Genomic DNA, 27,047 nt, shown 5'->3' with positions numbered 1-27,047 from the left:
AATAACCACCCGGAAGTTGTTAACAAGTAGTTCCGTTGGGTCGAGTCTGGGTACGTGTCTCGAAGGTAACCTCTGATTTGCGAAATCTCGCGAGATTTGTATGCCTCGTTTCCTCATTGTGCAGTTTTTACAAAATTATCATGGATTATAGTGTGAAAGCACTGTGGTTATATCTGGGTAAGGATAGAAAACACTTGGCTAAGTTTGGGAAAGAACACGAATTAGGTCAAAATATTCGCTCTCGCGAGATCTTTCGCGGATATGGGATTCCCTTCTACACACGCCACGCACTCGCGCAAGATCTCGCGAGGGTGATTGTTGAAACCAAGATCGTGATCTTTCTCTAAACCTAAGCAAATTTTAACACTTCTATTCTTCATTTTTAATTAAAGATGGAGATAAAATTGTGAAGTTGTTTTTAATACTATAAAACAAGGAGGTGTTCTGCATTTATGCATAAAAAAAAAGTTTTAATACACAAAAATTCACATTCTTTGTTTTGCAAAAGAACACCAAACTTTACAAGATCACATTCAAAAACAGGTATAATGTGTATTCCTTCCCCCAAAGTTGAAAATGTAATAATTTTACAGTTATTTTACTATTATTGTTGATTGGTAATTAAGATTTATTTTTCATTCATAGCTAACCTAAATGGTTTTTTCTTATGAGCAAAATGTTACCTGACACAGCAGATCGTTTGTTACACAGAACCATTAATAATAATGAGTATTGTTAATATTTCAAGTTTTCAGTCATGAGGCTTTGAAAAGGTACTGCAGTAATAAAAACACAGGCTAAGCATATGCTGAGATGTCATTCGTCCTTTTTATTGCAGAACATACATTTATTTAAGTCTCCACCACAACTGATTAAGCAGAACAGAGTAATAGTAAGAAACAAGTGCTCATTTTTTCTAATTATTCACATTATTGTAGTTCTTTTAAAACCAGCTGGCAGCACTCGGCCACCTTAGGTGGATCAGACACTGATGAGTACTTAGAAATCTGGGAGTTGACCCCCAGGGAGCGAGCCAGGTCCTTGGCTGTCTGGTCTGAGGCCACAGTGGTTCCTAAGGCCACCAGCAGCCTGAACACAGCCTCCTTGTCTTGTACCGTCTCCAGAGCTCTGCTGGCCACAGATAGGCACTGGGCCTTGGCCTCGAGGTCGGGTTGGCTGTGTAGGCAGCCAGCGTAGTTAAGCACAAGAGTGGCCAGGGCGATGTGGATGTTCTTGTTGCAGACGGTGGCCAGGTCGGCAGCACGTGATAGCACCGTTTCACGCTGGGCCATGAGGAGGGCTCGCCCATGCCTGCCACTGAAGCAGTTACAAAGAGTCCGCAGGGCCAGCATCTGGTTGGCAGGACGGCCCTCGGGCCTCATCAGGCTCAGCAGGTGGTTGCACAGCTGGACTCCTTCTGCCTCTCCACAGAGGCTCTCATTAACCAGTGGGTGGCGCACTGCCAGCCTCATAATGTCCAGGACAGGAAACACAATGTCTGCAGTCCGGGGGGGAAGAAAAGGAAGTTTGGTTATTGAACAGTAATGAACTGAAGAACCTTAAAAGGTAACTTAATTTTCCTGTACCTAAAGTGCTCTGTGCCTCAGACAACTTTCTCATTTCATGTTTTCAGTACTTAAATATGCTATGTGCTCATCTATGTTGAAAAGAAAACAGATGGTGAAAAGACAGTGCTGGGTGACCTGTAAAAGCCAAATATATTAAAAAATTAAATTAGCTAAACACAAGCTAACTGACTACCTAGTCCAGTGATTCCCATTCCTGGTCCTCAGGGCCCACTGCCCCTGCATGTTTTAGAAGTTTCCCTGCTCCAGCACACCTGATTCAAAGGATCAGGTCAGAGGATTGGGAAACACTGACCTACATTAATCATTAGCTAGCTAGTCAACCAGTGTTTGATTAACAATAGGTCACTTAAGATGTAACCCTATAGATCTCTTTTACAGGAAAAGGAGAAAGCTGACCAAGCTTTTATGTTTGCTCAGGACTTATTGAAGCACAGCACAAAAGGGGTGGAGCTTAGGAAGGATCAATTCAAAGTACGTCCACTAAAAGTGCTTGTTTTTGCTGCTGACAGGACAACAGGGAAAAGATCCCTACAGAATATAAATAAGGCTGGAATGCTGCAGCTGTTGTACCTTCAGGCCAGTGTGAGGCCTTCCAGAGCAGGTTGATCTGTTGAATGTTTGGGGGAGGTTGGGAGGAGTTGGGCTCACAGAACGACATCAGCATCCTCTCCAGGCTTTCCAGAATTTCTTCAGAAAGTTTGTGCTCCTGAGGGGCACCTCCATTCAGCTCCTTCAACTTGGCTGGTGAGGAAAGTTCAACACTAAAATATTACTCAATTTTATCAAAACTGTGGTGGTGTGGTTCAGTCTGACTGTTCACAAACTGCTCACAAATAGAGTTTTATTCAAATATTGTTGGATCCTGACTGGTGACTTTTCTCAACTGAGCCCCACCCACTTCAAATCAACAATAACAGGGAGAAATCTTTTTTACTGTGTCCCGTTTTCTTCAGTGGGGACTTATCTGGTAAGATATGACTATACCTAATAAATATTAATCTTAACGTAGCTGAAAGTGATAACCTGATCAACATGGCTTCCTGTAACTGTAGAGACAAATCGTCATGCTTGAGATGCTCACCAATGATCTGCGGGGCGTTGGCTTGTTCAAAGGTCACACCATCAGTCTTGGGGAAGTAGATGTTGGTTGTCTGTCTGAGGGCTGCTGAGGAGTAGGCGCCTCCTCCTGCAGAACAGGGACAGTTATAAGACTCAAAATTTAAGCGTTCAAAACAAAACGCAATGTATTGTCTACGTGTAAGAAAACTGAGCACATGGGTCTATCACTGAACGGCTGTCACAAGCGAATGTTGAGTAAATCACCTGTAAAAGGATCTGCAACACCTGCCGGAGCACTTGGGTTCGGACCAGACCCCGGGATGTAGCGACCGGCGCCTGTGGAGAGAGACAAGAGTTGTGTAAAGAAGTTCTCTGGTGACGTTCAGACTGTTAAAAATCTTTAAGTAGACACGCCGCACCTGTGAAGGGATCAGCTCCAAAGCCCGACCTATCATCAGAAGCCCCGGGGATATACCGAGCTCCTCCTGTCAGATATTAAGACAAAACAGCTTTAGGGAAAACATACATTTAGTCTCCTAACATTTAAATACTGTAATGAAAATATTAAAAATGTACATATGCAAGCACAAGACACTGGATGTTTCTTAAAAGTAGAAAAACAAGCTCATGTATCTACGTGTTGGCCTCACCGGTGAATGGGTCACCACCAGCAGGCTGGGCAGGTCCCACCACGTGTCCTTTGGTGTTCTCAATGATAAAATTGGCAACCTGGTCGAGGAACATGGGGCTGAGGTCATTCTTCTGCAGAAAGTTGTGTGCTGTCAGCCAGGGGTCCTCTGACACGTTGTAAGGCAGCTTCATGGACGGCCCTCCCTCGTTCACGTCGATGGTGAAGACGTAGTCATACTCCTGAGGGGAAATCAGGCATCATTAAGGACTGTTCTCACGCTTGCACGCGTAGCCAAACCGGTCCATAAGCTTATGGTCTTACCTTTCCTTCATACATCACGCTCTTGGACGTCTGTTGGTTTGAGCCTCCGACCACATCTCCGATCTTCATCCAGCGGCCATCACTGACACTCCACTGATACGCCTCCACCTTCTGTCCATCTTTGATCAGCCGCGTCTGTCCGTCGCGATTCCCTGCAGGAAATAAGCAAACAGAACAATCTTGATGGAGAAATAGCGCTGGCACCTCATCAGTCATTATCAGACTGAATTGTGAAATCTTGGCTGTGAGCGTTTGACCCGTTTAGTTTGATCAAATGTTTGGTTTGGATTTGTTGAATCAGTGTTTCATCAGCAGTTAGTTTTAAAAACAGTCTTAGGGTCTGTCTTCTATAGGCAGTAAGAGTTTTGCACGCTGCTAATGCGCCCTGTGCGCCTGCCATTATAAATGCACAGAGCACCTTAGGTACTGTACTAACATTAGAAAGTTTCCAGATGTTGGAGAATGATTGACAGGCTTTAAAAACACCACATACAGAAATTATATACATAATAAAATAAATGTCAGTCTATTTTCTTACCAGGCTCATTGAGGTGCTCTCTTCCAGGAAGGTCCTCCACTTTGATGTCTCCAAGGTCACCTGTCTTGGGGTCAATGGTGGCTTTGGAGAGTTCGTTCTCAAAGGCCTGCAGGTCCTCTGCACTTGCCATACGGTCCTCAGCCTCCGTAAACACCCGGATAATGCCATCACTGTGGGCAGAGGAGCAGCATCTGGTTACTGTGGTCTCATCTGATAATCTCCATCGTGTCACAAATGAAAGCAGCGGACAGCAGTATAATGGTGTCAAGTTATCTAAGGAATGATTTATAGACCGACCGCACATTAGCATGCCAGATGCAGTTCGGTTACCTGGCTCCGACAGCTATATCACCATTAGGCAGAATACAGCAGCACCAGACAGACTGAGCAGGCAGGCGGATGGTCTGAGAGCACTCTCCCTGCCTCCATATCCTCAGAGTCCTGTCCTCTCCTGTGCTAACGAAATCTAAGAGGAAAAGCATCAGGGTGAGGTCAGGGTGAGCCAGCAGCCATCTTACAGCAGAGAAACAAATGGATGCTGGTTCAATAAATAATCAAGCACCAGCGCTTAGTCATGCACACATAACAACCTTCCCATTCAGCTCTTTCATAGGCCTTTAAATATTAATATTAAAATAAACCTTGGCCGTTGGGAAAGACAGCCAGGCTGTAGATGTAGTTGGTGTGGCTGTAGTAGACCTGTAGACATTCGCCTGTCACCAACCACCTTCTGATACTCGTGTCATTGCTGCAAGAGTAGAACTCGGTGTTGCTGATCACAGCTAGTCCCCTCACACAGTCCTCATGACCTAAAATGGAAGAAAAAACAGGGTGTCCACGTGTATCAGTGAGTTCAATGTAAGACTTTTTAACAGGATTAACAGACAATAACTGGGTGCATTAAAAACATCTGTCAAATAATAGTGTGAAAAAAGATTGTATACATAATTATTAACTACAACTGTGTTATGGACAGACACTGTGGTGGTCACCAGGTGGAAAAGATTGCAAACACGATCAGCAAAAACCTAAAAGCCTGTAACAGGATAACAAAGGGGCTGGAATTAAGTTCTTGTTGATTTCACCAAAGATTAAATGTACAGGCATTTTGAAGTTGGAGTAAATTTGAGACCACTTCAGCATTAAAGAATTAAATATTTAAGACCTCCCTGTTTTTAAGAATATTTAACGCAACCACTCGGAAAAAGAAACACCCGGGCTCAGTGGAAGAGGGTCTGCCCCCTCTGTAGGTATTAACAGCTCATTCTAACATAACAAAATTTATGCTAATTTTTGCCAATAAATCCCCTTAAATCTTACACACTGGACCTTTAACCAAAAATACATATCACACTTTTTTTTTTTTTTTATCTGACATAACTGTCAATTTTCAACCTACTCCACAAGTTTTGTTGGCTGAAACCAGTTAAAAAGTGGAAAGAATGTGATGGTGGCTTGCGATAACAAGATATTCAAACAGAAATAATTTTGAAACGATCCAAAAACAGATAGAATGTATTCATTCATGTCTCTGCAAACTCTCACCTGTAAACGTCTTCTCACAGCGGCCGGCTTTCCAAAGTTTGATGGTCTTATCTGCTGATCCTGACAGCATAAGGCCTTGTTCAGGTAAGATGACAACTGCCCACACTGCTGCAGAATGGCCCTGTAGAATAATAATTTTGCTTGGTACAATGTAATGGCATTTTGCAAATGTGCCTCTTAAGAAAAAAAAGCTCTCAACAGAAGAGCGGATTAACATGCACCATACCAGAAGCTTCAGCATACCTCTAAAGTCATCATGCACTTCTCATTCAGCCAGACTTTGGCTGTGGTGTCCCAGGAGCCGCTCAAAAGTGTCCCAAACTTCCCAGAAGACAGAGTGCAAACTGTGGATGGTAGAACCAGAGCCATTACAGCAAACAACAGCAGAGCTAATGAAATGATTATTAGTATGTTCTTATCCTGGGAGTGTACAGTGAAGCACAACTTACCTGTATTTTTGTGACCTTTGAGAGTGTAAAGGGGCTGAGGTCGGTCCAGTGTGAAAACACAAATGTTGTTATCATTTCCGCCTGTGGCAATAAGTCCTCGAGGATATGTGTCACTGGGTGCGATGATGCATACACAGGACACAAAATTTGAGTGGCCGGACACACAGTGCATCTCTGTGAAGCCGTTGTCTGGGCTGTGAAGAGGAGGGGAAAGACAGCAAATACATAACTTATGCTTTATTTAACCTAGTAAAAGCCATTTCAAGATTAAAAATCATTTTTTCCAAGAGTGACCTGGCCAAGAGGGCAGCATTAAACATTGTTTGCAAGTCACAACAATAAAAACAAACAATACATGTAGACATATACAACTGTCACAAACAACAAATGTGTGAAACCACAGTATCCAATTAATATGGAATACAAGGTTGGGGACAAAAACAGTTATGCAGGTATAATGTCTAATATGATTTCTGAAAAAATCTAAAAGAAAGTTTTAAAGATCCTTTTAAATCATGAACATCTTGAGTGAACAGAGTTAACTACTTGTGTATAACCAAGGGGCTTATAGTTGAATGGCTGATAATTGTAAGAAAGGTCAGAAATTTAATTGACAAATAAAATATATAATATGAATACAAATGGACTAAGTATTTCAACGGAGGACTGAATAGCGTTACATTATGTTTTGCTTAATTGTAGTAGAAAATGTATGACAATATATGGCAGGTGAAGCATCGTCAGTTATAGACTCATCAGTACATAATAATGGATTTTTTTTTCTTTTCCAAATGAGGCTAAAGTTTAACTTGTTGATGGTCTTCACCGCCTTGTTAGATATCGAGAGAGAAAAGGGAGGATAAATGCACATGGAAAGACTTTCCACCTTTGTTACATAAATGCAACCGAAAAGAGAAAGATCTATTTCATCATCTGTCGATATCCTTTCTGTTTCATTGAAAGTTGTAGCTGAATGAATGACAAAGCTAATTTGAGTACACGTTAGCAATGCGCTTCCTAGCTAAGTTAGCTTCCAACGTTAACATGACTTTACTACTATTACATGACTTCAGTGGGGGTTGTTAGCTGACTTGCTGCTTTTCTTGGTTACGACACCTTCACTGACCACAGAGTTACTTATAAGCTGAAACGAATCGTTGCCAAATGTCACAATTACTTAGTGAGTAGCAGGCTAATGCTAGCTACCTTGAGTTGGGTACCCAGACTCTTCCCGTTCGGTCTCTGGACACAGACACGAAGGCTCCCTCTGGAAAAACGGCCGATGCGAGTCCTCTAACGTCCATTTCGTGTCCCGGGATGGAGCACCTGAGTTTGTAGGAGTTTGATGATGCCATTTTGCCCCAACAGCACAATGAAACTGCCACTGCAGCGTTTTCCTAATGCTAGGCGGCGTTGCTGTCAACAAACACCGGCCGCTAATGCTAGCGGAAGTAGAATTACGTCACTGAAATCGCCATGAAAATTTAATTTTCAAAATTTAATTACTATTAATTATGTATTGTGATAACTTTATATCATTGACGCATTGAAAATGTATTCACAAATATATATATTTAAATGACAGGGATGAACAAAACAGATTGCCTTCACATGTATTATTGATGTTTTACCAGAAGGGGGCAGCAGTTTTAACTGTTGCTGATGGTGCACTGCGCTCCAACCGCCCACCTGTCCACAGCAACTGCGTCAAGCTCCCGTCAACAACCAAATACCAGGAAACTGAAATACTAGTGTTCTAATAAAAGTCTACACTTTGCCAATAGAAGAAGTAAACAGTGTACAGTCAACTCAATGCATTTCCAGCATTCATCAGCTCCCAGCAAGAGTTATGAGTAACCATCAGCATTTTTATTTGTTATTTGTTTTATTTGTATTTGTTAATCTTAAGAAATTATTTGCCTTTTAAGATTATTACTTGAAGTCGCAGATGAATGGAAGGATTGGAATTATATAAAATTATTTATTCCCAATCGTTCCAATGGGAAATTGTTTAATTGCAGCATCCAGTAGTAGGGCCATACAAGGATATTCAAAGATGTAAACAAGAATCGAAAAAACATCTTTAATTGCAAAATAATGCAGCTATTCTTGAACTAAGGGATGAATATCACATTATAAATTGGAAACTGTGCCTTGATTTTGATGTTACGGGGTGCTTTATGGATTTGCATAAACAAGTGCTAATCTGTGGTTTGTCAGAATTTTATCATGGAGATGGAGAAAAATCAGCAAATCTTCACATTTATTTTAACTTTATTTGACAGAGAAAGTGCACATTAGCAAACACAGCTGTAAATGCACCACAGTTAGCCAACAGACTTTTTTTCTAGGACATATGTCACCCTAGAAAAACAGACTGAAATTAAAATTAAGAAAATGATTAATAATTTATCATTCAAAATCACACAGAACCATAAGGGATATTAATGTAAATAGTACACAATATTGTACTGCATTGTTAGACAAAAACTAGAACATGCAAAGCAGAAGCACGGATATAAAGAGCATACACAGTTTAAAAATGCATCTAATTGATCCATTACAGTGTTTGTTTTAGTTTTAATATAAAATAACTTAAAATACATTCGAATCAACTAACATATCTAAAAATGTACTGCGCAAAAAGACCCTTTCGAAGCGTCACTGCTTGTAATTATTAAACATAAACTTAGTCAAAAGTCCTTTATTTTGAAATATAACCGGATGTGTGTTTTTTTATTGCAGGTAGTCTCTCCTGTCCAGCCCACAGAGGCTCGGGATGAGGAAGTGTCTACACTGATACGTGCCCTGAATAGGACAGCAGGAAAAGTATGTATCTTTATGATTTCGGGTATAAAATCATGACAGACGTTAAACGCGTTGAATTATGTATTTTTTATTTTTTTATTTTTACATGGACGTGTGTGTATTAAATAACGTTAGCCCGCTGATGTTAGCTAACCCTGTGTGTGAGGCTACAGAGCCAAGCCCATCGCTGCTGTCAGTGATATCAATGGTATGAATGATGATGGAGCAGCGAGGTTTGGCAAAAACAACGTTTTCGGTGCAGATTTTGAGGGTTTTTAGGGCTGTTTTGGGCTGATTTAGACTGTTCGATTATCAGATGATGCTAATGATAAATATCTGTGTTAAGATTTAAAGATGTCCCACGCTTGTTTACAGACACCTGCTTTATAGCACAGTAGTTAGGCCCGTATTGAGGTTTAATCTCATTATCAGTTTTAGAAAACATGAGTCAATATGCCTTCATCAGTACATGTCAGATAATAGAATATCAATTATACTGTGTGGCTGCTGGTCAGTCATTTATACATAATGTTTTTTTATTGTCATGTAACAGAATTTAGGGCAAAATGTCACAGCTTTGAGATAAATTATTTATTTGAAACAGACAATTTTAAATAACTGCAAACTCATGGTGACACTAATGATGATGGTATCATCAGCTTACACAAAGAAATAACATAATAAGTAGAGATGGAAATTTATATATGTGTGTATATATATATATGTAATTCCAATAATGTAGTTATAAAAAGCGGCTATAATAATATCTGATATGACAGATTTTGTCAAAGCATTTCATTTGAATCAGGGCCCGACTCATAACTGGATTTCTGGGGCCGATGCTGATGCTGATGCCAATATTAGGGAGTATAAAGGGGCACTGAAACAGTGAACGTTCATGAGTGTTTTTAATGATTATGAATCACTATAAATAAAAAAAAAAGAATAAAATAAAATGAAAATAAAAATTTAGAATAGGGTTAGGGTTAACAGATAAAAAACAATATCAATTATGTTCTGCTAATAAAAGAGTTTTCATGTAGCATATTGGACAACGTATATGCTGACACGGATATAGATCGATAAAGCTGTGATAGGCCAATATTGGGGTGATAATATCTGTTGACCTATATATCAGTCAGGCTCTAAAAGGCTTACATAAAAAAATAATATAACAAGTAGTGTTGCACAATAAATATCAGGGCCTGGAAATTATTTGGCAACAATGGGAAATTTCTATAATAATTTATTATCTCGATAATAAAATTATTAGAGCCTGACCAATACTGGATTTTTGGGGTCAATGCCAATACCGATATTAAGGAGTAAAACATTTCTGATATTGATATATTGGCTGATATTTTTTACACATAAACACAGATTTTTTTTTTTTTGCAACACTTGTGACAAAGGGTATTTTACAATTTAACAATAAACCTCGTTCCCCAAAAATGACATCAGGGCACTGAAACAGTAAACTTTCACTGATATCACTAACTATAAATAAAAAACACAAATAGAGCAAAATAAATGTTATAAAGATATTAAAGACACTATTGAGCTGATAAGTTGTTTTTTAAGTATGTTTTTTCTATTGATATGTAGTTCTCTTTTCTTGCGTTTACATATATTACAGTGTATTAAACGTCTCTGTGTAATGTCTGGATAACCTAAATCTATTTCCAGGCATCGACTGGAGATTTATATCTGTGTGTGTTCTTTGTACGCTGCAGGCTTCGCCTGGAATCCCAGCAGCCATGAAGCTCCGACTGCACTTTGTGGTGGACCCCATGGGCTGGCTGTGTATCAGCGTGGTGTTTGGGATCTGGCTCTACAACACTTTCTTCATTCCAAAACTGGTTCTGCTTCCACACTACAATGAAGGACACATCCCCTGGGCCATAGTTGTTTGTGAGTATCCTCGTTTCCACTTTAGGAATTTTCTTTGTCGACACATGAGAGAAATGTTGGGGACTGAAAACAAGTCAGTGGAGTTTCTGACCGGGCCTAAGTGTGTGGCTCACACACTTTGAGAAGAATTAAACATTGTGTATTCATTCAGGTTACTACATAGCATCAGCACTCTGCATAGCGGCCCTGTTCAGAGCTTCCACGGCAGATCCCGGCCGTCTTCCCGTGGATCCCCACATACCTCACTCAGGTATAACACAGACCAGCCCATTTGAATATATTATTACTATGTCATGATGTCAGCTACCAGTACTGTCAGTAATAACCAGTAATACTCTGCTGCTTGTTTTTATGTGACAGAGAGGGAGCACTGGGAGTTGTGCAATAAGTGCAACTTAATGAGACCTAAAAGGTCCCACCACTGCAGTCGATGTGGCCATTGTGTTCGCAGGATGGACCACCACTGTCCCTGGTAAAGACACACACACACTCACAAGGGTTTTTACCCTACATGCTAACACTTCATAATCGGGCTGCAACTAATGATTGTTTTCATCATCAGTTAACCTGTTGATTATTTTCTTGATTAATCTATTAGTTGTTTGTTCCATTAAATGTCAGAAGAAATTATAAAAGCTCAAAATAACGTCTCGTTTCGTCCACAACACAAAGACACTCGGTTTACTAAGAGTAAAGAAATCAGAAAATATTCACTTTTGAGAATCTGCAATCAGAGAATTTGGAATTAATAATCAATTAATTGTTGCAGCTCTACTTCATAATAACCATCATTGTTAAACGACAAATTGACTTTAGTTAAAAGTTACTTCACTCTTCACAAACAATGAAATTATAATTAATTATGTTTGTTAGTAACGCTGTATTTTATGTTACTTTATCATTAATTTGTGTGACATAAATGAGTTAGTTTATAAATTATAGATTGTATCATGTCTGATAATAGATGATACACAAGTGAATTCTGATTAAATTAGTAAATTAGTTTAAGTTTATTATTGCACACATAACATTTTATACACTATATTAAGTATCTGTCAATGATTACTAAATGATACAGCAGATATTTGTAATACTTTGTTAATGGTTAATTATGAGTCTATAAACATAATTTGAATAGCTGTCATAAAATTGCCACTGATGATTATAATACCTTATGTATTTTGCATATGTTATGTCATGTATATGAATGTAACTATTTAACCCCAAAGCACCCAAGTAGTTTTTGTGTCTGTATTTTGAAAATCTGTCCAGGTGTTATTGACCGAATAGTTTATAAAGCACATATAAACTTTATTTGACTGTTTGTTTACATTAAAATAACTATCAACTAAAGTTTAAATATCTATCAGATTACCATTTATTAATGATGGTTATGATAAAATGTTACTAAAATAAACTGACAAATTAAAAAAACACCCTTCAACACATCGCTGTCTCTCAGTCCAATACTGACATAATGGAAACTCATATAAGACAGTATCTAAAATGCCGTTTCTTTCCTTCCAGGATCAATAACTGCGTGGGAGAAGACAACCACTGGCTCTTCCTGCAGCTCTGTTTCTACGCTCAGGTCCTCAGTTTGTTCACTCTGGTGCTGGACTTCTGCCAATACTACTACTTCCAGCCACTGACAGGACTCGACCAGGTATGTTCTACACGACTAGGCGTAAATGATACCCTCGGTTGGCTTAAAAAGTTGTCTGTGGAGCTCACAGAGCCCATTTCAGACACGCATGTGTGTGGACTGCAAGTATTTGCTGTAGGGGAAACCAGGGAAAATTACATTTTCCTTCATAACTCACAGACTATTTGAAACACACTAGTCTAGTCTATCTTTTAATATGAGAAACGCATATAGGCACAATAATAAATAATACAATTAACAATAATACAATTTCATTAATGCAAGGAGTCCCCAACCTCTGACAGTAGTTTGCATGTCAGGTATTGTATGCATTCAAATCAAAAGTCTTATTTCAAATTTTGCAGAGGACTAGGCAGCTATTATAATGCTAACTAGAATTTAATTATTTGAATAGATTTAAAGGTAATTTTACATTTAAATTTAGTGAAATATGTTCATGTTCTAACAGAAAAGTATGTCAACACATATGGCTTTGTGTACAACTAAGACAAAACCTCTTATGCTCACTAGCAACATTTATATTAGCATTTAAGTGTTAGTGCTAGCTAGCATATTAACGTTCATGTTAACTTTTTTTGCAGTCAAAAAGAATCATAATGAGCATATGCATAGAAAGTGTCACCACTCTAGCTTGTTTCTGATCGAAGGAATTTAGTTTGTTACAACTGCCCCCAGTCTCCCCCATTTATTTCTTAATCTTAAAGCACTGTGTGACAATTTGGCATAACATCGGTGCTAAATTCTTTGTTAAATCCTGTAACAGTCACCTACAGCAGTTAATATTGAATTAAACAGTTTTAAGGTGATAAAATAAAAGTATTTTACATTTAAGGGGTCGCTGTTCTGTTTTCCTCTGACAGGAGAAGTTTACAACACGCCATGAACTGGCTCTGCTGCGAGTTTCGGCGATCATGGGTTTGGTCATGTTCGGTGGCATGTCGAGTTTATTTTACACTCAGATGACGGGCATCCTCTCTGTGAGTACCGAGCAATGGCTAGAAGATTATTATCTCGTTTCAAATGACATTTGCTGCCGCAATTATGTTGATGTGATTATCTTCTCTTAACGGAGAGCTAATGGTACTGTGTAATGTCACGTTGTTGGATCTGTACTGTTACTTCCATCATTATTTAGCTTGTTTGTACTATTGAAAGCAAGCTTTATCTTTTCTTTTTAAACTCAGGGAAACGAGGCAGCAGCACATGAAGCTTCAGACAGAACGACATAGTGCCCAAAAATAACACAATCAATGCCAGTAATTCAGTGATCAATAGAAAAGAAAGAAGAGAGAAAGTCTCGGGGCCAGGCTTTCTGTGAGTGTGTGTGCCAGTGTTTGCACCGAGTTGCATTTCTAATATCTTTGGTGACGTAACTAAATCACTTTTTTATTACAAGCCAAAGTAATTTACAAGCTTTCATGAAGGATTTTGGCAGAGCTGTAATGTTGGAAATGTCTAAACTTAGAGGTGGGAAACAGAAAGCAGATAGTTAGAAGAGTTTTCTGTGGACGGATCATTAGACGTACAGATGAATGATGCTAATGTTTTTGGCCGATCATTTGACACTTTAATCGAGGTCCCAAATCATCTTGACGGAGTTTATTTTGTGGAATGATTCACTCATTTTGTATCACCCTTTTTTCCCCCTAACAGGATACCACCACCATTGAGAAAATGGCTCAGTTCTCAAATGAAATGTGAGTCTGTTTAACTTTGTCCGTCCTAATTCATTAAAGAAATGGGCTGACAAGGGAAATACGCTTATTTGTTCTTTGCTGCAGGTTAAGATCATTTTAAAGGGATAGCTCAACTATTTTGGATAGAAACTTATTCACTTTCTTGCCAACAATTAGCCCAGAAGATTGATACCACGCTCATGTCTGTTCACTGGATATTAGCTTAGCATAAGTACTGCAAACAGGGAGGAACAGCCAGTCTCACTCGCTCACTAAAAACTTCTTTCTTTTTTTTTTAATTTAGCTGGGCTCAGTGACTTCTTGGCGTTTTGTCATCAGCGTGAGGTCATTGGGCAATTAGCTGGACTCCAAACGAGAATATCTTGTGTAATTTGGGGAATTTTAGTGGTGCCTGTTGTCACCTCCAGAAAAAAACAGGGCTAGCTGTTTCCCTCTGTTTCCAGTCTTTATGCTAAGCTAAGCTAACTGGCTGCTGGCTCCAGCTTCATTTTGAACAGAGATATGAAAGTTGTGTCACTTTTTTCAGCTTGAATAAACCGAATAAGCGTGTTTCCCATTGTGGCGAGTAAGTTAATACGTTTACTCAAGCACTGCACTTAAGCACAATCTTGAGGTACTTGTACTTTACATAGACTTTTACTTGTAATGGAGTATTTTTGTAATATGTTCATGCTTCCTCCTGCACTGATGTTCCCCAAAATGTTGAAGTATTCCTCTAAAACTGACTCGTTTTAATGTGAATAATTTGATTTTTTTGGGTCTTTCTTTTCAGATTTGGCTCGAAGAGATCCTGGCAGTGGGCGCTAGCTGAAGTTTGTGGCACTCGCTGGAAACTCTTGTGGTTCATCCCGCTCCGAAGCAGGCAGCCGCTCCACGCCAGCCACCACTTCCGCACCCACGTGTAGGCCGGTAGCACTACAGTACCTCCTACCTGCACAGATGGTAGGGCTGCCATGATGAAACACTGTATACACACACTTAAGAATCCATCTGCTCGCCTTCACCATCCTCTTCTGTGCTATGGGAGCTGGGCAGCAGTCTTGGTTTGTCAGTGGATACTCTAAGCTCGTTTTTTCTTTTTTTCTTTCTTTTCTTTTTTCTTTTTTTTTTGGGCCTTTCTCTACAAGACCCAGACTGGCAGTAAACAGGGTCAAGAAACACCTAAGGGAGTGACGGGAAAATGTTGCTTTTTTACTCACTGTGACTGCTACTTTCAGCATTTGGAAACCACTTTTACTGGCTAATTGCATCAGAAGGATGGAAGTCTTCGCTTGAGAGCAGCTGGCGAAAGGGACCCCTCTCAGGTTACTTTAATAAAGAGCCTTCACTACTGACCTTTAATCAGCTACAGACAGACTTAGGGTAACCCCAGTGTGTCTATTAGAAAGGCAATTGTTTTGTAAAAAGTTTGTGCCTTGTTTCTTTTAAATATGTCCTTTTTATTTGTCATGCATGAGTTTTTGTTTCACGTTTTCTGGTTGTTTTTTTTCGAAACTCCTTGTGAATAGTGAAGGGATCCGGCATCAACTGCATTCCTGATGATTCATGAATGTTTTCTTTGCATTGTTCTATGAACATTTTATCAATGAAGTTATGTTTTATGAAGCATGGCCACAGAACAAAGTTTGTAACTTGTGTGCAGAAGTGGTTAACTTCTACGACAAATAACCAGCCGGACATGAAGATGTGTAAAAGCAAGCAGACAGTTAATACTTCATCATGTCATGGTTAAAGTCCAAAATTAGAAACCAGTTTATACAATCAAGAGACTGTATGTCATATGTTGTTGTCAATCTTGCTGTATAATCAAGTTATTTAGTATAACAAACGTTCCACAGCCAATTTATATCATGACCAGGGGCAGTATTACAGAAACTTCCTGACTTGCAGATCCGATTGTAAATGTTTGGTAACCATGGTAATCAAGGTTGGGATCTAATTTCAGGAAAAAAGCCATTACAGATGAACAGTTCCTAAATCAATGTTCTGTTCCTAACTCAAGATAGGAGATCTGTTCTACTTCTAACTTCCCAAAATCTGTATAAACTCTCCTAACTTTAGGATAACCATGACACTGTCCTAACTTTCGCTTTCGCACCTGCCGTAGTAGCTAATGTACTCATTAGCTAATGGTAGCTAACAGCAGTTTTCACTCACAGTAGCTAATGGCAGTGTTCTTTAATAATAGTTAGCTAGAATGTTAGTGTTACCTAACAGCAGTTAAGAGTTGCGTTGGCTAATGGTAGTGTTAGCTGACTTGTCTAGAGAAACGGTTACTTAGCTCGGTGAGAAAGTAGTGTTGGTTGCTAGGTAACAGACGTAAAAGTTGATCAGCAATGTTGGATTAAGTATTTAGGATTTCCTAACTTGACGTAAGATAAGGAGTCAGTTACACTTTGCTTCTACCAAATTAAGAAACTTTTATCTTAGACTTTTCTTATCATAACTTAAGACTTAATATAGGAAGTTTCTGCAATGCGGCCCGCAATCATAACCTTTTGTGAAAACTTTATTGAAGGGGTTCAACTTTGACATACTATAATCAAAAATCACCCTGTGTATCATAAAAGAATAGGTGGACATTGTGGAAAGTCCACTTTTTTACTTTAGTTAGCCGATACAACTCTCCTGCCTGTACGCTAAATAAAAAGCTACAGCTTTATGCTAAGCTAAAACTTAGCTTAGCATAAAGACATAAACAATCAGTGAGCAAGGCTAGTTTCCTGTATTTATGCTAAGCTAAGATAGCCACCCGTTGACTGTTATTTTATATTTATCGCACAGACGTGAGAGTGGTCTCGAGCTTCTCGGCAAGAAGCTATATAAGCGTATTGAGTTATTCTTTTCATTCGTTTAGCTTTAGCCTGCTCTGTCAACTATAGCACTTACAAGGCGTCGGCACAAATGTTGTTCGAACACGTCTTTCATTTTCGTAGTCCTGAGAATATAATTTGTGATTTACACTTATCATTTTAGTGCTTAGGTCTTAAATATGTCTGAACAAGTGGCTTTATAAATGCGTAACTTTATACAAAAACTAGCAGATTAGTCTACGTGTGGTGACATACAGCTAGTTAACACTTGACACAACACGGACAATTTATTATGGTGGTTTAGCTGTAACCCTGTGGTACTGTTTAGAGATTTTATTGAACTCTTTAACAGGATACTTAAGGATAAGACGATTCAGTGCGTAATACTACTAGCATAGCGTGGTTGTCATTGTCTGTAATACTTGGCAATCCCATAGCTAAACCTGTACGAAAACAAAGCTTGCCATGTGTGGGAGTACAGTACATTATCCAAGTAGTTTTAAGTGCCTTTCTAGGTCTTCTTTTTACTCTCACAGAACATCGTCGCTATCACGTTGGTCTCCCTAAAAGCCAAAGACCTGGGGAAATGTTGCAATAGTCAGCAAGCATTCAGTAAATGCATGTTTCACCAAATCTCTGAAGGTAGCGGCTCAACTTTATGCACTGATTTTCACATCGGCACGGCTGTTTTATTCCACGTCAGCACTGCTGTCCTCACATCGGCGCTGCTGTTTTACTGCGTCAGTGGTACTCTTGAAAGGAAGTCTCAACTTGAAGTTGTTTTATTTGACGTGCACCTTTTGTTTTATTCATATCTTTAATCCGATTGTTCACATTTGCATGAGTGTTTGTGGATAAATTTGCTCAGTGGTTTTTATAACTCAGATTCAGGTTCTTGGATGTTTGTGTGACTAAGTATTATATATATATATTTTTTTTTTTGGGTGGTGAGATCATGCGTGGGAAATGTGTGTGATTGGCTTCAAATAAGGGGGTATTGATAGATTAAATTCACCTTTTTTTTTGTTTGTTTGTTCTTTTTCAAATGATTTTTGAAAGCAATAAGCATTGTGTATCCATAAAGCCATTGTTATTATAACAACAGTAGTGAAATCTGATATGTATTGTGAAGCATATAAACTGGGTGATTGACTGTCAATCGACCTGTCTTAAACATCTGTCCATACTCCAGTAACCTCACATGGGATTACTGTTGCTGCTGTGTATAGTTTTCCAGAACATCTTTTATTTGACGACATGTCGGCTTCGGCGCCTCGTGTCGTTAAAGAACAGAATGTCAGAACGGCTCGAGCTCGGCGGATTCGGATCAAGAGCCGCCGGAGAGAGGCTGTGCTCAATCGGTCCCCCCCCGCCGCTGTTAATCCGGCGTCCCCCAGGGCTCTCAGTTTGGATCTGTGCAGTTTTGTTCACATTGTTCATTTGCTGTTTTTTGGAATGTGTTTTTTAAGCTTTATTTTGTTGAATTCAGACCTCAATCACTGGAACGGTTACATTTTGTGAATTAAATGACTACACCTTAAATATCTTATTCATTTCTTTATGCCTAGAAAGCCTATGAATAATTGTCAGTTGACCATGTTAGAAAATTGTATTAATTGTGATTATAGAAAATATTATATAGGTATTCATATTCTAATAAATAAGATTCTGGATAGGTTTGAGCTGATTCTTTTCTCCTTTTTTAACTTGCTGTTTGGCAACCTATATTTTGGCTGCAGCTAAAGGTTTTATTTTCCCATTTTTGGAAATAAGGGGGGGAAAGTAGTGTAGTGCATGATGGATGAGACTAGTTCAGAGGAGCTACTAGACCATTTATCTTGTTTAGCCACTATACCTATCTCTGGAACACCAGAAATGACTAAATGTAGCCCAGTAAAAGGTTATCAGACACATCAAGAGACTCACTCTGAGTGTACGAAATCGACAAGTGAACACCCATAATCAGCTGATTGAGAATGAGCAGGAAAGAGGAAGAGAAAGAGCTGTGAATGAGTGAGGCGTAAAGATAAAGATAATCTTCCTGACTGAACCGAGGCTGAACTTCATTTAAATAATTAAAATAAAGTGTAAAAATAAATTAAAAGCTATACTTTAAGCTCAATACCGTCCTCCAATCAGTTTGTAATAACAAGTGTGTAGCTAGCCTGCGAAACAGTGCAGGTAATGCTAATTTCTGAATGAAATGTATCCTTAAATCATCTAATTTTATTAGGTACGAAATATAAAAGGGTGACCATTTCAGTTTCATGTATTCTGACCATAATAACTGTTGTACTATAATAAACTATGGTGCAGACTGACTGATAAAAGTTGGTACTTACTGAGAGATCTTAACTGATTGGTCTTTCTTGTCAAGCATTTTAGCCAAAGAGCAGACACAAACAAAGTTAGCTGGCTCTATTTTCATCTTAATTTTCGATGCATGTCGTTTAAAGAAAAAGTCTTTTAATGGCATTTTCATCCGTCACCTGTCCAAATGAGCAAAGAGGCTCGCTGACAGGAAGGACGTTGAAGAGCAAACGGAACGAGGATTCAAAGACTGCAGACAAATAGCTTCCCTTTTTGTCTATGTAGTGATGCAATGAGCCATATAATGTGTAACGTGATGACACACAGACCCACAATTAAACATGAAAAGATTGATCCTTTGTGAGCTGTTTAAACACACCCAGTACGTCAGGGAGCAGCCTACCCGCCTGTATTACCTGTTTAATGTTCACCGTACCAGCAGCAGTAAAACTAGCAGCAGTTGAATGAACTCATAACGACACCACAGAGACTCTTTCTGCTTTGGACAAAATGATATTCACTTCGAACGGGATTTATTCTAATTTTCAGACAGTTTTGCAGTAAATAGCAACCTGACTCTGCTGGATCAAAATCAGACTGCTTGAACTGTTTAATTTTTGTTTGTTTCACTCATTACAATTATATGCAGCAGTGCAGCGGTCTTCAAACAAATGGTCATTGTCCCAAACAGCTCTTTGGTCTCAGTGAGGCGTGTGTAATGTGTGCATGATCCGTGAACGTAAGCTATGTCTTGTCCAAAATGGTTACATGCTTTAAACGTACATCGAACAAACATGCATGCACACACATTGTACTGGCCTCAGTAACCTCTAGACTAAACTAAAACCTTGATTTATTAGCCGGGGTCAGAAAATTAGGACCAAGATTGTTTTTGTCTCATCAGATCATTCAAAACTGTCCATACGGTTCCACCAAAATAAGAAAAAGACCGCCAAAATAAGAAAAAGACAATTAATTTAACAACAATGATATTAAATTACTCTTTACTCTTTTATCTTAGTACAGATAAATTCAAAGAACACATGACAAAATGGTCTTGGGATAAATTCTACTTCTGTTGCTGCCTTTACAACTAACATCCAAGCCAGATTTTATAATAAAATATATTAAAACAAACATGGTAGTTTGTTTTAATGAGCCAGGGGTGACATTAAGTTCATCAGTCTGGGCTCTGGGGCAGTAAAATTTAAAGAGTCCAGTGCAGATAATAGCAGCCTGCAGCAGCCCGGGTTAAATGTGCTCCCTAATCTCTGGTAATGGTTGGTCAACTGGACTAATTAAATAAGTGACCACCTGCTACTTTTACAGTCGATGACATCTGGCTGAACAAAAGAAATAATTAGCCGCGTGCTTGATAAACATAAACTATGCTTGGAACAGTTATGTCTCTCGGATACGAGGCTGTTTACCTGTCTAGGATTGGAGTTAGTGGCTTGGCGTGTTCTGCTGCCATTTTGCCAAGCCGAGACACGGATTAAGTCTAAGAGATAGAAGATAAAGTTTATTATCGGATCATTTTTAGATTTCAATCCATATGGGCCATATATCCTATATGACTTAGGGTCACCCCTAACATCAGCTTTGCTTAGCTGTATGTTTTTTTGAGAGCTTTAGCAAAGATCCCACGTATCTGGCAACCAACCGTCTGCAGCTGTGATTGGTGTTTCTTATCATTCAGGAAATATCTGTATCCTTCAAATGGCACATGAAACATTCAAATCAGCTTTTTAGTAGAATTACAATTACTTTGACACAGTAATAAGTCTTTATTGTGTTTCTTTCACTATCAATAAAGGCATAATTAGATTTGTTAGACCTCAGCGAGTCGTGTGGGTGGGTTGCCAGTGGCAGGTGTCTCTGCTACGTTCCTCCGTGTTTCAGCTCCGCGGCTGAACTTCCTGAACACGGAGGTATTGATTGGCCTATTGATTTTCAAATAAGCTCTCGTTGTAGAAAGTAGAAATCCAATTAAAAGTTGAACTTGAAACAGTTAATCCAATCAAGACGATGAAATGTATCGATTTTGCCCTCAAAATCAATAAGGTGCACGCGGCTTTCTCGCGCGTGGGCCCGGCCCTCAGCATTTCCACTTTCTCCAGGAGAACGGAGAGCACAGTTGAGGTCAGCTGAATAATGTGTCAGAAATGTTGTTTCTGAACCGCTAAAGCATTTTTCTGTTAAAGGGATCATATTGTTGTTAACCCTTGTGTTTTGCTGACATTTGCATTTACTTCCTCGTCCCACCGCTGCATACTGTATGTGTAAAGTAACTGCAACCTTTTTTCTTCAAAACTTTTCTTCTGAACTTATTAAAACTATAAGTATATAAGTATTGAAGATCTAACAATTCTCTGCCACAAACAAACAAATGGGAGGCTGCATATTTAATGGAGGTGACAAAATATGTAAATGAACTGCATTGTTATTTCACCAAATAGGACTTTACTCATGTTTTTTAAAGTTATGTGGGCATAATAAGCATTTACATATACTGTATGCATAAACAAATGTTCCATTTGTTTGCCAAGAAAGAAATGTAAGCTGCAGTACTTATTTGAATCAGTTAAAATAAATAAATAAATAAATAAATACAGTTTCAGAATAATAAAGCATGCTGCACTGCTTCTGTTTAGGGTCAATAGACCTTTTCCACAGCAGCCATTTTGACATGAAATAGCAGTGGAAACAGGCCTTAACAATGAAGTGACTTATGCGGCCGTTTCATTCAGGGCAAAACAGAGTCAGGGTGCTGCTATCGTGCTTTTTGCCTCACTGGAAAGGCGCTGTCACACTAAAATGGAACGGGGCCTTAATAAAAGTATATCAAACTCCACAGGATAAATTCCCTGTTAGACCTCTTATGAGCAAACGTATAAAACTTTTGAAACTAATGACAGAATTTCCAGATAGATTTATTTGGGATTTACGAGAGGTGATGTTATGAAAATCCATATTTTACAGCTGGCGTCTCAGATGCTTTGACTGAGCGCCAACATACCCATCTGTGAAACACCAAAAATGATTAAATCTAGTAAAAAAGTTTACAAGTCAAGATATAACTGAACATCAATAAATTATATTCATGGTTAAATAATTAAGAGAGAGTGTAACAAGAAAGAAATAACAAGTGTGCAACTGAGAGGACTGTGGCAAGCTGGTTTAACTGAACGCACATCACCAGCCGCTAAGCTGAAGGCGAGGCAGAGAGCAGGATAAGGTCAGCTTGTCCTTAAGGCTGCGGCATGTGGCGTGGACCTTGACCTGCAGATAGAAACATATGAGAGACCAATATTTACATAGTTCAATTTACATGTACACAGAAACTGTTGTTCACTATCGTTCACTTCAATCGTGCATCACATACCTGCAGACAGAAATGCAGCAGAGAGGATGAGAGGCGGCAGCGTTTGCTGCCCGTGGCTTAAACAACCCGATAATCACACCTGCCTTCAGTCAGCACCTGCATCACAGCCTTTGTCTCACAACAAAGTAAAGTCCCACACAGACACAATACCGCTGCACAAAGACAACCACTCCCAGTCAACAGAATGAAAGTGAGATAGCATGAAGGTGCTGATACAGGTCTGCCCTGTTACACACGAAGTACTCAACCCCGGTACTTGCTTTCAAAAATTTAAAGTATTCAAAAGTACATTTTCTAATATCAGTACATTGCTGTATTGTTTTGCAGAACCTTGTAACTCTCTGAAACCACCTGATGATGCACTGACTTGCTTGTAGAACCACAAAGTCTAGAAACACCTGTAAAAACTTCAGCATAGAAATGCAATCAAAAGCAAAGAGGACAGCTATTGTCATTTTCTGACTTAACCGTATTAAAATCACCGCATAATTGAAGATTGAAGCCAAAAATGGCTGCTGTGAGAAAAGGTGTATTTCTGCCGCGGTCTCGCTCCAAAAGTCACGTTTCCTCTGAGTTTCCGTTTGATAATAGAAGCCAAAGTGCTCAATAAGACCTCACATTTGTAGTCTTTCATCCCTCTGAGTAATATTGGTTTGCCGCGGGCTGACATTTGCCTTCCGTGATGGCTGCCGAGTGTCTCATTGTTCTCTGTGTTTAAGAACCAATTAAATTGGCCAGCTCCTAATTAGGCTGCTAATTAGTGCTTCATTAAAATCAGGTGCTCTGAAAAGGTCAGCTGTGAACAGGTACTTATTAAAAGCGGCTATACATTGCAATTAAACCAACAGCATGTTGTCTATACTGCAGGTGCCAGATTAAAGTGGTTGAATCCTGCTCCATTTTCATCATATTTACAATGAATTTTAAATTAAAGAATTAAAGTGCTCAAATATGGTGTGACATAGCTTTTGACTTAATTGCATGTGTGACAAAATAATCAAGTGAAGTCCTTCATTTCCAAGCATTAGCCCTGTTTTTTTCATCTATTTGTTGTAAGTAATGCTAAGTTACTGTTGCTAAGTCCACCCACCATCCCTGTGGGGAAATCCAGCTGCCACCGAGCGGCCTCAGCGAGGAGGATTGGAATGTGGCAGGAGAGAAAAGGTCTTTTCAACTGGCATTCAGATAACATTTACATGGACGCGCCAAACGTCTTAATTCACGGATCAAAAACACAGTTGTGCTCCAGTAAAGCCTCTGACGCTGAGAGGAAATTGAATGCAACAGGTCTCTTGATGACTACTTGATCTTCATGACTGTTTTATTGGTAATAGACAGGGGCAGGTCGAGATCTCAGCTATTTTAAATGACCTTTAGCTCATTGCCGCACGGTGATATCGAGCTGCCCTGGACACTGGCAGGTTTTTACTCACACACACACACACACACAAAAAAGGGCCGATGAGATTGAAACTGAGAGATGAGAACAAGCCAAATGTCAGAACTGACTCACAATCAGCTTATTTCTGACTGTCATTTTTCAACAGAACAAACTGAATTCTTTATAGTTTTACTTTTTGTTATAAAGTCCATCAAATCCACTCTTTTAACTATAAAAAATAACTTGTGATCAGGGCTGACTGAAAAAAACAGATTTTACTGAATTTAAAAAGACATGTTCAGGAAATTTCACAGTTATCAAGACAAATAAATTTGATATTAAGTTATAAAACTTGTTCAATAAGCTCAAGATATTAAGTTGAACCAACAGCTCTTCAGTCAAGTCAAATAAACTTCTTTTAAAAAGTTAGTGTCCGGGTGGCCTTTTTAATTTCAAGCTGACTGAATTTGAGGAGACAAGCTGAGGTAATTTTGTAACGATTCAAAAGTTTTAACTCTCAAACAATGCATGCTGGGAAGTCTGCTAACATGCTGAACATGTTTCTTTATAAACTTAATTTAATGAGTCGATTTAACTCTTTACAGTGCATCCATTCAACTCGTCAAAAGACATCAAGTTAGAGGAACTTTTGTTTTTAAGTTCCAGAAAGTTTAAGTTTAATTAACTTGAACTTAATGAGAACAGATTAGTTAATTCATGTGTGATTTTTTTTTACAAGTATACTGTTTATTATATATGTCACTTTAATAAATACAACTTGTGTATTGACATTGAGTTAAACAGAAAAAAAATAGATTAAATTCCTTTATTTTACAGTGAATTATTGCAGTTTTTGTTTTCAGCTTGTTGTGATTTCCAGCCCTTTGTAAAACAAGTGTAAGAGAGGGGAGGGGAGGGGGGGGAGAAGGGGGAGGAGGTTGGTGTAGGAGGGGGATGGTGAGGGTTACAGGGTCATGGCTCTTGTAATTACCACAGTCAGGTTCAAGTCACTGGCCAAGTTGTTGCTTGATTTTTTTTTTTTTTTCCCATGATGCAGCGTTGTCACAGACCGGCCTACATGTGGCACAGCATGCCTCCACTGCTGCCCCTTTGATTAGGTGTCTCATCTTCCACCCGGGCTGCGTCCGTCCGTCCGATGAGAGCCGGGAGCGCAGGGATGGCTGGGAAACTGACAGAGAGGTCCATTAAATGGCAGCTTTGTTATGACATGTCAGCCAGGACGTGGTGGATGGTAAGTGGAGCTCTTTTTTTTTTTTATCTGGACTTGTTGCTCATAAATCAGCTAAATCACCTTGAAAAACTTACTTATTTCATGCGATACCCTGTCTAAAATGCTATGATGCCACATTTGCAGAGTTCTGGCATTGTTTGGAAAAATACTTCTGTAAGAATCCATGTCTCCTCTCCAACTAGACCCACTCAAATGTCATATTACCCTCTTAGACCTGAATTTACCTGTGCTGATTTGAATGCAACACTTCAGTTGCATTGTCACATTTTCTAATTAGTTTTGTCATGTGCTAAGTGCCTTCAACGAATCATGTTTTTCACCTTTTATTTAAGGCATATTTCTAAGAGCATCCTTGGCACTAACATTCATCTCTGAGTGGATATGATCCTCAAGGCTAGCAGTCGTAAATTTGATCACTGAACTGTTTTTAATCCACTTGCTCTTCAGTTTGAATGCAGCACTTGACTTGCATTGTCACATTTTCTCATTTGTTTGTCATGTGCTAAGTGCCTTCGACAAACATGTTTTCCAGCTTTTATTTAAGACATATTTCTAAGCGCATCCTTGGCGCTAAACATTCATTTATGAGTTAAATATGATCCTCAAGGCTAGCAGTTGTAAATTTGTTCATTGAACTGTTTTCAGCCCAATTACACTTCAGTTTGAATGTGAGAAATAAAAAAGAAAAATCAAAGATTCTGAAGGTGAGAAGTGCTCAAAATAAGCTGCAATAGTAATGTGAGTTTTTGCAGAGATGAATAACTAAAGGAACTGTTTACCCTCCCTTCAGTGTAAGAGCGTTCCTCAAGTGCACCTCTCTGCAGTGTTAACTTGATAGTGTCGGACAAAGAGCCCTTGTCCAGCCCGCGCCTTTCCCATGCTGAAGAGGCAACGCAGGCTGACATTTCTTTCTGAATATTTATTTACTTGTCTGACTACAGGCGAGCTTTTATTGTGCTCCATCACTAGGGTTTAAGTTGAGGTTTGTTTGTCTGGTCCATGTGCATATGAGCTGAGAGAATTAACCCTCTCAGGCTCTGCTGCTGCTGCTGCTGCTCTATTTCGTCCCGTTTTCAATCATGTTGTATGTATACATGAAAACTGTGTGATATTCTTTCATTTAAATGCATTATATTAAATGAAGCATTATATAAAACAGATTCATATAAAGAAAGGGACAGTTCATCCCAAAATCAAACCAACCAAACTCCATGGGTGAAATCAGTAATTTTACCTCACAGAACACAGGAGTCGCTGGTCTACCGCTGCCTTGATCTGCTATTTTGTTTGTGCTACTGTATGACTTTAGGGAATCTGAACTATCCTTTTAAAACACCAAAGTCACACAATAACACTCAGACTGAAGCAGCAGTAGACCAGCAAGTCCCATGTCCTGCAACAGAAAATACTGATTTAGCCTATGGAGTTGGGTTGGTTTGGAGGGAGCGATATTTGGCTCATATAAAGGCAGTTTCCTGTTGGAAAAAGCTGAAAGGCTAAAGGCTAAAATACCTTTTGTTGTTGACCCCATCAACAGCAGTTCATTGGTAGCTTCTGTGCTGGTGCTCCTCTGTACTTCTCCAAACTCCTCCTTATTTTTTTGGGGGGGGGGGGGGGCTTTTAGCACCACAAGAAGACAGACATCTCTATGGCCAGTATTTCCTTAATTCAGCAATTAAGCAGCAGTTATGA

The 27,047-nt window shown here is 39.1% G+C and overlaps 2 protein-coding genes across 3 annotated transcripts; one reads left to right on the top strand and one right to left on the bottom strand.

Annotated features, from left to right (window-relative positions):
- Positions 1–809: 809 nt before the first annotated feature.
- On the bottom strand, positions 810–7,568 carry plaa (phospholipase A2-activating protein). Its single transcript, XM_084712621.1, has 14 exons — positions 7,339–7,568; positions 6,133–6,326; positions 5,927–6,027; positions 5,684–5,804; positions 4,780–4,947; positions 4,469–4,604; positions 4,139–4,308; positions 3,601–3,752; positions 3,299–3,518; positions 3,068–3,133; positions 2,913–2,984; positions 2,671–2,775; positions 2,160–2,330; positions 810–1,498 (listed from the first exon to the last, which is right to left on the bottom strand). Exons 1-14 carry the CDS (start codon positions 7,485–7,487, stop codon positions 930–932), a joined length of 2,394 nt encoding a protein of 797 aa, XP_084568747.1. The 5' UTR covers positions 7,488–7,568; the 3' UTR covers positions 810–929.
- A 1,312-nt stretch (positions 7,569–8,880) lies between these two features.
- zdhhc21 (zDHHC palmitoyltransferase 21) lies at positions 8,881–16,128 on the top strand. Of its 2 annotated transcripts, XM_084712386.1 has the most exons (9): positions 8,881–8,961; positions 10,674–10,851; positions 11,003–11,101; positions 11,212–11,323; positions 12,379–12,517; positions 13,378–13,494; positions 14,171–14,214; positions 14,987–15,156; positions 15,342–16,128. In XM_084712386.1, exons 2-8 carry the CDS (start codon positions 10,698–10,700, stop codon positions 15,117–15,119), a joined length of 798 nt encoding a protein of 265 aa, XP_084568512.1. In that variant the 5' UTR covers positions 8,881–8,961; positions 10,674–10,697; the 3' UTR covers positions 15,120–15,156; positions 15,342–16,128. The 2 variants fall into 2 exon arrangements, with proteins under 2 accessions (XP_084568512.1, XP_084568511.1); XM_084712385.1 differs by having other exon boundaries at positions 14,987–16,128.
- Positions 16,129–27,047: the final 10,919 nt, after the last annotated feature.

This window comes from Lutjanus erythropterus, chromosome 23 (assembly GCF_056507025.1).
Source record: "Lutjanus erythropterus isolate fLutEry1 chromosome 23, fLutEry1.hap2, whole genome shotgun sequence".
NCBI lineage: Eukaryota > Metazoa > Chordata > Actinopteri > Lutjaniformes > Lutjanidae > Lutjanus > Lutjanus erythropterus.
The sequence above is the reverse complement of the archived record's forward strand: the minus strand, read 5'-3'. Positions and strand labels throughout refer to the sequence as shown.

Coding starts and splice junctions, on each gene's coding strand:
- zdhhc21 (XM_084712386.1), top strand. CDS start 10,698: ATGAAGCTCCGACTGCACTTTGTGGTGGACCCCATGGGCTGGCTGTGT. Junction 11,324..12,378: donor ATGGACCACCACTGTCCCTG/GTAAAGACACAC, acceptor CTTTCCTTCCAG/GATCAATAACTGCGTGGGAG. Junction 12,518..13,377: donor CACTGACAGGACTCGACCAG/GTATGTTCTACA, acceptor TTCCTCTGACAG/GAGAAGTTTACAACACGCCA.
- plaa (XM_084712621.1), bottom strand. CDS start 7,487: ATGGCATCATCAAACTCCTACAAACTCAGGTGCTCCATCCCGGGACAC. Junction 4,605..4,779: donor TGTCTTTCCCAACGGCCAAG/GTTTATTTTAAT, acceptor TTTTCCTCTTAG/ATTTCGTTAGCACAGGAGAG. Junction 3,519..3,600: donor GCGTGATGTATGAAGGAAAG/GTAAGACCATAA, acceptor ATTTCCCCTCAG/GAGTATGACTACGTCTTCAC.